The 9,719-nt window shown below is 55.4% G+C and overlaps 1 protein-coding gene across 1 annotated transcript; it reads left to right on the forward strand.

Moving 5' to 3' along the window:
• The first annotated feature begins 1,889 nt into the window (after window positions 1-1,889).
• On the forward strand, window positions 1,890-8,088 carry ZP1 (zona pellucida glycoprotein 1). Its single transcript, XM_072792019.1, is given in 12 exon segments — window positions 1,890-1,935; window positions 2,414-2,522; window positions 2,524-2,577; window positions 2,644-2,714; window positions 2,717-2,815; window positions 3,148-3,286; window positions 4,001-4,266; window positions 4,347-4,460; window positions 4,463-4,592; window positions 4,653-4,882; window positions 5,941-6,260; window positions 6,263-8,088. Coding segments are annotated over 12 exon segments (1,860 nt in total). The 3' UTR covers window positions 6,545-8,088.
• The last annotated feature ends 1,631 nt before the right edge of the window (window positions 8,089-9,719 follow it).

Genomic DNA, 9,719 nt, shown 5'->3' on the forward strand with positions numbered 1-9,719 from the left:
CTGTAACCGTGCTCAGCTGACGTCAGACCAGCTGGGTGGCAGGGCCCTGGCGGGCATGGCCTACTATGGAGAAAAGGGGGCGGGCTTCAAAGGGAGAATTTGAATCTGCAGCTTCTAAAAGGTTTGTGTTCTTGAACAACTGACCTGACCTCTCTGAACCCCTGTTTCCTTATCTGTAAGATGGGGAAAATGACCCCAACCTTGCCAAGCCCAGGGGGATGCCTGCACCCAGAGAGGCCCCAGGGCTCTGCGCTGAGATGGTGGGTGAGCACCCAGCCCAGTGACTGCAGCAACCAGTTAGCCTGGCAGATGGGTCACAAAATCCCACATCACACACATCCAGGAAAGCTCATGCTCGTGCTTGGCAGGCTCATCCAGGATGAGGATAGCCCAGTTCACGAGAACCCAGCCCGGTGCCTGAGCCCCGACTAACCTTTTCTCTCCACTATTTTCCATTCCTGATTCCTATTGTGTGTTGTTCCTGAGGCACCGTAGCTGGAAAGATCCTAAGACCAGCCCAAGCTGTTCTCTTACAGATGTAGAAACAGGCCCGGAGGGGAAGGGCTTGCCCAAGGACACACAGGAAACCAGGAGCCAAGCTAAGGCTGAAGCCGGCGTTGCCTGCTCCCGAGTGGGGTTTCTCAGCGGATCTCATAGCCTCTGGCTTCACCCTTAAAGCTCCTGAAGCTTCCCTGCCATCTGTCTCTCCCCAGCCCCAGATGAACTTGGGAACCAACGTGAAGTAAGCAACTGCTCTGCCTGCTACCACTGGGTCACTGCCAAGCCCCTGGGACCTGCTGTTTCTCTGCCTCCTGTGCTGCAAGAGGTGGGGATGGCTTATGCCCGGCGAGGGTGGAGGGGGCAGCCCACAGCTCCACAGCTGGGAGCCCGTTTGCCCAGGCACAGTGTCAGGCTGCAGAGGGAGCTCACAGCTGATTGCTGCTCTCCTCACACCTGCCTTTTGGCTGGAAGGTTGCGGGTGGGGGAGGGGCCGGGGGAGGGGTGGTTGCTGAATCCTGGGTGCAGGTACTTCCCAGGACCAGCCCACAATCCCAGTTCTCGGCCTGACCCCCAGCTGGTCTCTTGCTGCTGTTGCCTCTGCCTGGAATGCTGGGTGGACTCCCCTAGTTGCTCTCCTGGGTCCCCCTCTTCCCTACAGGACAGGCACTTCCACCTGAGGGTGTTCGTCGAAGTGGTCCTGCCCAATGGCCACGTTGCTGGAACACAAGAAGTCACTCTGATTTGTCCTAAACCTGGCCACGCCTGGACTCTGGCCCCCTGCCTGGCGCCATAGGCATGGGCTTCTCCCTTTCCACCCCTCGTGCCCAGCCCCTCCACCCCACCCCAGGGCACGGCTTTGTCCGCTCAGCCCCTGCCTTGCTGTCCCTCGGACCTGGACCCACCACCCAATCCCACCCAGGCTCAACCCCAGTGGGGCACCCTGGAACGCAGGGGGTTGACAAGCTACCCCACGCAGGTACATAGGCCTCCTCTGTGAGTACATACTGCGTCTGGGCTTTCTGGAACGGCGAGTGACCCCTTCGCCCTTGACCGGGCTGAGGAAGCCAACTCCCTCCATGTCCGTGGCCTGCGTGGCCATTTCCTATGTCCTCCCCCTTCAGTCACTTCCCCAGGTCGGCCTCCAATGCAGGACCAGTGTCGGGTGGCCTCCAGGCACTTCCCCTGCAGAGTAAGGAGAGGTTCCAAGGAAGCCTGTCAGCAGGCTGGTTGCTGCTATGACAACAGCGGAGGGGTTCCCCGTTACTATGGCAACATAGGAATAACTCTCCACACCTGAATCCTGAAGGGTACAGGGCTTCCCCCAGCCCCTCCCCTCGCGCCAGAGCTGTGTCCCTCACACCTGCTTTTAGGAGAGCCTGAGCCCCAAAATGGCTGCAAAGGGGACCTCTGGATGGGGTCCAGAGGAGCTGGACGGCCCGGAACCAGAAACAAATCTGTCTTTACATGCAGTCCTCTATCTTCAGTCTACAGCATCACAGTTGTTGGTTTGTTTGGTTTTTTAAGGTTTGTTTTGTTCTGTCTTACTAATCTCTACACCCAACCTGGGGCTCGAACTCATGACCCCAAGACCAAGAGTCTCACGCTCTTCCAACTGGGCCAGCCCAAGGCCCCTGGAACAGTCCAGTTTACAGATAAAATCCTACTTCTTTAGTTCATTTTTGTTGTCATGAGGAGAAAACCTGGTCCATCGAGGGGTTACTAGAGCCAACACCGGCACAACGAGCAAGGAAGAGAACCCAGATCTCCGAAGTCCCAGGGCACTTCAGTACGGTGGCCCAGCCTGCCCCCCGTGTCTGGGCTGCACGAACACTAACCCCGAGCGCCTGATAGGCCTCTTTGATATGCCTTTGTCCCAGCAACTGTTCAGTGCTTCACCGGACAGTTTGAGCAGGACAAAGTGGCCACTTTGTCCTGGCGGTACCCCAAGAAACAGCCTTGGCACACGGGATCACGCTGGCCCATATCCACATGCTCTACACCCCCTCCAGCTGCTCCCAGACTGGAGCTGGGGTCTTTCGTGTTCTTCCACTTCCTGCTCACCCACTGTGGGCCACAGTCCAGGTAGGAGGGGGTGGCCACGGGCTGGCACCCAGGACTTCCCCCTGGGAGGGCCTCACCCAGCTGTCATCCCCCCCAGGTGGCCGGCAACCAGCTTGTCCTTGGGAACCAGCTGGTGTCTGACCTTGACGTCCGAATGGGCCACAGGGCTCCGTCATGCAGGATGGCACCTTCTGTGAGGGGGAGCCTGCTGAGAACAGGCCACGCTGTGGGCCTGGGTGTGAAGGGGGCGCAGGTGAGTTTAGGACAGGTTTTGGAGCCATCTGAGCTGGGGTCCCAACTCTGTTAGCTGCTGTGTGGTCTCAAGAGAGCCCTTGGGCACTTCCCTGGCCTCCCCTACCAGACAGGGGGAATGGCCCTGCCTCAGGTCTGATGGGGGGGGGGGGGGTCTGCCCACACCTGGCAGGCAGAAGCTACCACAGTGGGCGAGTAAGCTGGGGTCCTCAGGACCATTTGCCTTTGTCCCTCCAAGAACCATGCTCGGAAACTAAGCCGCAAGCATCCCCCTCAAGGCCCATGGAGACAGCGGAGGCTATGAGTGTGGTTGTAGCTGCCTCTTCCTTTCAGAGGTCACGAAGCCACAGATGAGGCAGGAGATACCTGGGCGGAAGCTCTCTGGGGCTGTGCTGGAAGCAGGAGCTGAGGGAGGGCCTCTGGTGGAAAGGGGCCCCTGGGACCTGCAGACTGTGGTGGCAGGAGCACCCCGGTACCTAGGATGCCACGGGGGGTGCCCCAAGGGCACCTGTGCTTGTCCCACCTGCCTTTGGAGTACAGGGGCCCCAGCACCAACTCTTAGCTGCTCACCCTGTCAGGTAGACCTAATACTTCTGTACGAAAAATGTCCTGTGTGACCCCAGCTGGGTGCCAAGGTGTCTTTCTCCCCACCTACCTGCCACGAGGGCCAGGTGGGTTGCCCGTGTGCCGGCCCAGATGTCTTTTGCTTTAAAATCCTAAGTACCTACGGGCCAGGGGTGGGAAGGATGCACCTGCAGCCCTGTAGACCCTGGGATTTATGAGCTGGGGGAGCTAGCCAAAACTGAACTCGGCTCCAGGGCTGCCCAGGGGAGGAGCGTGACGGGACACCTGCTGTAGCTGGCAGGGGTAAGCGGACAGCTCCTCGGACCAGGCCTTCAGGTGCATGCCAGGCCCAGTCTCTAGCTGCAGGGCGTCTTCCCCATGGACCGCCTCTCAGGTAAAGGGAGAGCGCTTAGGAGCCAGAGGTAAAGGGCGACGGGGATAGCGTGAGGTCAGCTTCCCAAGCAGAACACGGTGTGCTGGGCATGGCCCTGCACTTGAGAGTGTGTGGCATCACGTAGGCTAGCAGGCAACCCCAGTCCCCATGGCTGCCACCCACCACTGCCAGGACGGTGGCACCACAGGGCGCTGTCTGACCAGCCTGAGCTGTCCTGGGCCACGACAGGGGCAGGGGTGTGGGGTCCCGTAGCGTGGGCTCAGTGGTGCCAGACCAGGCCCTGTTCGTTGCATCCATGGAGCGGGTGTCCAGCTTGCCAAGCAGAGATCCTGATGCTGGGTCTCGTCCTCCCCCCGCCCCACCCCTGCATACTCTGGCCCTTGACCTCAGGCTTCACCTGTGCTGCATCTTCAATGCCAGTGGCTTCCTGCTGCTCCAGGTGTCCATCTCTCCACGGCCCCCACCAGCCCCCGTGTCACCATCCAGCCCCTGTGGCTCCAGCTCCAATCACCAAGGGTACGGGGTCCCTAGGCCTTCTGTGCTGGCCCTGCTCCCCCACACTCAGCCCACGGAGGTTTATAGGCCCCTCGCCCTGCAGAGGAGACTTTCTGCTCCTACTAAGAGGAGAGGGACTACCCCAACATTAGGCTGCCCTGCAAGCCTGTCCCTGTGGGAGTCCGGCTCCTGAGAGCACAGACCCCAGTCTGGTCCTGCTGCTGCACCAGTGCTGGGCCTCTGCCGGTGCCTGCCCCTTCCAGCAGCCTCAGTGGCCCGTCCTATCAGACAGATGAGTGGCAGGGGATGTTTCTGCTGCCCCAGGGTGTCACTCCGCCTACCTCCCCGATCCCCCTGCTGCCTACTTGGCCACTTTCTTTCCCAGGTGTCCTTTTGACAGGAACAGCTACAGGACCCAAGTGGTACCCCTGGACAGGGCAGAGGTGTCCTTCTCCTCCCACTGCCAGTGCTTCACTGTGACCACCTTCGCCCTCCCAGACCCTGGTTCCCAGAGGACCCTCAGGAGACGGAAGAAACCCCGTGTGCCTCTTCCTGCCTATTCCCCATCTGTTCCGTGTCAGCCGGTTCCCAAAGCTCTCCAGCATTCTGAGACCTGTAGCTGACCCAGCTCCCCAGATGGGGCTTCGTGGGGGATGCTCAGCCCAGAGGCAACCCGTAAAGCATTGAGAAGGAGGAAGGAAAGTGGATGCCACCAACCCTAAATCTGAATCCTGGCCACAGTGCTCTAGAGTGACTTTGCTTCTGACTCTAGAAACAGCGTGTTTGACGTAAATCTCTTCTGAAAATGTATAATCCAGCAGCTTCTCTGGTGGGTAAACAAACTTAGGGTATATATTTAGATTTTCTACAGAACACACAAACAGGCACCAGCTACCCTATAACTTGTTCCCCTGAGCAGTACCTCTCTCTCCTATTACTACACACAGACCCCTGTACTCTGATATAGCTGCACGTTATTATACCAGATGTGGGCAGGCTTCACGGGTTAGCACTGGTAGGGGGGCTTAACTCTCTCTCTCTCTCTCTCTACCGGGCTCTCCTGGAGCCCGCAGACCCCCCACTTGCTGGACAGAGGCACATCTGTTGGCTGGGCCTCCAGGGGCTGAGTCAGCCCCACCCACTCCTCCTGCTTCTGCCCCTTCGGGGAGCTGCCCCTGGCCTTGTTTCTGGAAGCAGGGGTAACCTGTCCCCTGTTCTCCGCTCCATGTGTCCCTGCAGCCCTGTGAAGTCCCGCCTCCTGAGAGGCCAGAACTCCTGGGATTGGTGGGGGGCTCTGCAGTTAGGTGAGCACTGGGGGAGCACACAAAAAGGCTGGGGCTCCACCATGCGCAGTGCTGCTGCCTGCCAGGAACTCTTCTGCAGACCCGAGCCATCAGGAAGGAGGAAAGCAGGTTCCACGTGGTGAGGCAACACCGGTTGGGTCTGAGCCTCAGCAGGAGGGGCTGCAGTCTTCACACTGGTCCACGTAGCCAGGCCTCAACCTGCCTGCTTGGCTGGACTTGGCCTAGGTCCTGGGTCCCTGCCCTGGTGCTTCCTCCAGTGGGTCACAGCCAGCCCCGTGCCCTGAGCTTCTCTTCCCACCAGGTTTACTTCTGCAGCCCCTCAGCCTGCTCCTGCTCAGGTCTGGAGACCTGCTCCATGATGTGCTGCTTGGGGCCTGCAAGTGAGTCTAGGGAAAGGACCCTGGAGAGGGTCTTCGTTCCTATGTCTGCAGGCCTGTTCCCGGCTTCTGGGAAACCAGGGGCTGCAGACTAGCCCCAGATGCACAGGGCCACGACAACCCTATGCTCCCTGTGGCATCGCTATAAGGCCCCAGAACCTCGTGAGCTCTCCAGACCCAGTGAGCCTTGAGGGTTCCTACAGGCAGGAGCCTCTACCATGGCCCACAGGTGCCAGGGCTGTGTGCTGCCAGGGGACACTCAGCCATAGCGCAGACCAGAGGTGGTATAACAGCAGTCAGCAGGGAACTAAGCGAAGAGATGCAGCCCGCCCTATCTGCGGCAGGGCAGCGGCAGCTCTGCGGGTGTGACCACCAAGGTCCAGCGGCACAGAGACTGCTGGAGAGGCCCCACTCTGCCTTGCAAGCCCTCAAACCCCCTCTCTCCTGCAGGCTCCTCCAGGATTGCCAACCAGGGGCCTCTCCCCTGGGTGGTCCTCCTGCTGGTGGCTGTCGCCCTGGTCCTAGGGGTTGGCATTTCCATGGGCCTAAGCCAGGCCAAGCCCAGAAGCTCCAGGAAGGCCAGAGAGGGTGAATAAAATAAATAAACCATAATCTCAAGCCTACTGAGCATGTGTGACAAGGCCTTGACCCTGTGCCTTGACCCTGTGTGGGGGTTCCTGGGCTCTGGCCTGCTCCATCTTTTTGGTCTTTAGGATCTTGATCCTCTATGGAGACTCCCAAGCCAGGTTGCTTCATGACAACCCTGGCTCTGGCTCTTACTGGCTGTGTGATATTGTGTTACTGAACTTTCTGGGCCTGTTTCCTCATCTGTAAAATGGGGGTAATACCCACCCCCACAGGGGTGTTGGATGAAAGAAACTAACAAGAATCCTTAGAATGGTATATAACAGCCAGCATTTACTGAGTGCTATTGATTAGAATTTTTTCCCCTGCCCCAAACTTAATGCTTACTTTTTTGTTTTGTTTTAATACGAAGACCAGTTTATAGCCCAGATAAAGAGGGGCTGGGGAAGTGCTGCCTGTTAGGCTTTTCTAGTGGAGGCAGCAGAATAGAACACTCGGCCAGAAGGTCCAGACACTTGCTCTGGAGGTTAGCTGTGTAGCTTCCCTTATCTGGGCCCATCTTCCCATCTGTGACTAGGGAGAGCCAGTTCTGTTCACCTTCTTGGCTCGGAAGGGAGGGGAGCCCCAGGCTGGACTCCTCAGGGCTCGTGTGAAATCATCATGATTCTGAGCTTGGTGGTGGTTGGAGGAGCCAGGCTGGCTTCCAGGTGAGGTCAGGGAGCTGGTTCTTCTGACCAGCCCCAACTCTTCTTCTTACCAGCGCCTTCAGCGTCCAAGCCCACGTAAGCATCTGGAGCAGCGTGGGAGGGCAGTTCTATGAATCGTGCCGATGCTGTGTTTGAACAAAGTGTGATTGTATAGATACCAAGTGGAATCACATTATGTAACTAACTTATCTCCGGGGTTTGTTTTTCTACCACAAAGGTAGACATCTTGTATTATTTCCTATCACTTTTAATAGACGCCTTCTCATCCATGTTGCGGTTAAACCGTGATGTGTTTTACCTCCCTTTGATGGAAACCAAATCTATTATTGGTGCTTAACACAGCTTATCCTCACTTAAGCATGTAAATTCTTTGTACATTATCTTCTCAGAAGAAGCCTGTAGAAGGGGTACAGTTTGGTCCAGCAGTCCTGTAGGGCTCTATAGCAGCACAGGGCGCTGGTTCCCTACCCCTCAGCCTTGCCACCACAGATCAGTGTCGTGCTAATAAAGCTTTGCCACATGAGTATCCTAAGCCAAATAGCATTGCTGATCTAAACTATACCTTTGGGGGTACCTGACTGGCTCAGTGGGTGGGGCATGAACTCGATCGCAGGATTGGGAGTTCGACCCCACTTTGGGTGTAGAGATTACTTAAAATCTTCAAAAAATAAAGCTACTCTCTTAAATAACATACCTCTTTGATTAGAAGACAAGCATCTTTATAGCCACTTGGGTCTTGTAAACTGCCTCTCTGTGTCTCTTATCTGCTCCCCTGATCACTCTCTGTTTGCAGAGAGCTCTCCCAAGTCCGGGGGGCAGCATCTTCATCTTACGGATTTCCTGCCCAATCAGCCTTCCACCTTTTCTTCTGTGGAGCTCTTCCATCTTGTTGTTCCAGAGGATTATGCAGCCATAATTTTCCCTCACACTGTTATCTGTGAATATGGCAAACACCATATTACCCTACATAATTACAAAAGTATCCATTTGCTTTTTGCTACTGACATGGCAGTTCAGGGGTTTCTCTCCTACTATCAAGTGTACACAGGTAAAGAATTTTAAGAACTTTGGTAATCAGTCCTTGTACACAGATTTTATAAATACTTCTATGTCTGAGGGTTCAGTTTGCAGAAACAAATGTCCAAAATATATGAACAGTGAGGGTCATTGCCGCTGTAGGTCCCCTTGCTCTCCCCGGAGAGAACCATCTCAGCTTTGACTTTCCTAGATCACAAAATCTAGTCCAAATTTTGCCCAGTGTAAAACTTCTTCCCTCCCCTAAGCTACCTCCTAACTCAAGCAGGAACCTGAGCCTTCAGAAAAGTTGGGTCAGCCCTGATGCGGATGATAACAAACCATTTGTGCCGACCTTTGGCAGGAAGCAGAGCTGCTTAGGGGCCTCTCAGGTTTGCACTCTTCCTGCCCTTCTGGGGAGGGGACGTAAGGGCTGTGGCTGCAGTGAGGGTAGGACCTGAAGGACTCCCCTACCACTCCACCTACCCCTGCGCTCCCTCCCTCGCACTTACATTATGGCTGAGATCAGGTCCACCTACTTTGCCTGCAAGGAAGGGGGAGGACACTTCACAGCCTGTTACTTCAGCTCTGGTAAAACTTTGACTCCCTAAAGTGTGGCCGCATGCCCACGTAGCTCTGTAAGGACATCTCCTATAAAAATGCCACTTCTATTCCAGCAGCAGGAAGACTACATGCCCGGGTCAATCTTCAGAAGTAAACTAAAATGCCATATTATATACACTTTAAAAACATGTTTAAATCATTGCTGAGCAATACGGGGATTGGGGGCAGGGGGAAGCTTGCACAGAGGCCAAAAATAAAGTCTGAGAAATAAAACCAGCTTCTATTCTGGGCCTTCTGCAGAACCCTGGCGACCTCGACCTTCTGGTTTAATGAGGGACTACGGGTCAAGCCCAGAGCCTGCCAAAGGTGGGGACTCCAGATCAGGGCACGCTATGGAAGCTGGGGCTTCAGAGGGCAAGAGTGATGGAGAAACAAGCCCACTGCACAGAGAGGGGCAGTAAGGGGTCTTGCCTATCACGATCTCTGTGCTGGATAGTTTGAAACAACAAAAAGCACTCCCCCGAGAATTACAATTCCTTCTTCTCTGGTGTGTGTGGTCCAAATTCTTAGACTGGGGCAGAGGTGGGAATGCTCAAACTTTCAATCAGAGAAAGCTCCATGGCTGAGCTTGAAGTGATCCCTGGGCTTCAGGCAGGAGCAAATGCAAATCCTGCCTGAAAAAAAATGTGATTTCAAACAATCTCAAAGAATTCTCATAGTCACAATAAAATCAGCACTTTACAAACCAAAATCAAAAGACACTACGGAATGAAAAGATAAAGCACAAACTGGGAAGACAGTTGCAACACCCGGACAAAGGATTGGTATTAAAAAAAAAAAAAAGTATATGTATAGATCTGCACGTATACAACTACAAATCAATAAGAAAAAGACAAGCCAG

This window comes from Canis lupus, chromosome 21 (assembly GCF_048164855.1).
Source record: "Canis lupus baileyi chromosome 21, mCanLup2.hap1, whole genome shotgun sequence".
Lineage (NCBI taxonomy): Eukaryota > Metazoa > Chordata > Mammalia > Carnivora > Canidae > Canis > Canis lupus.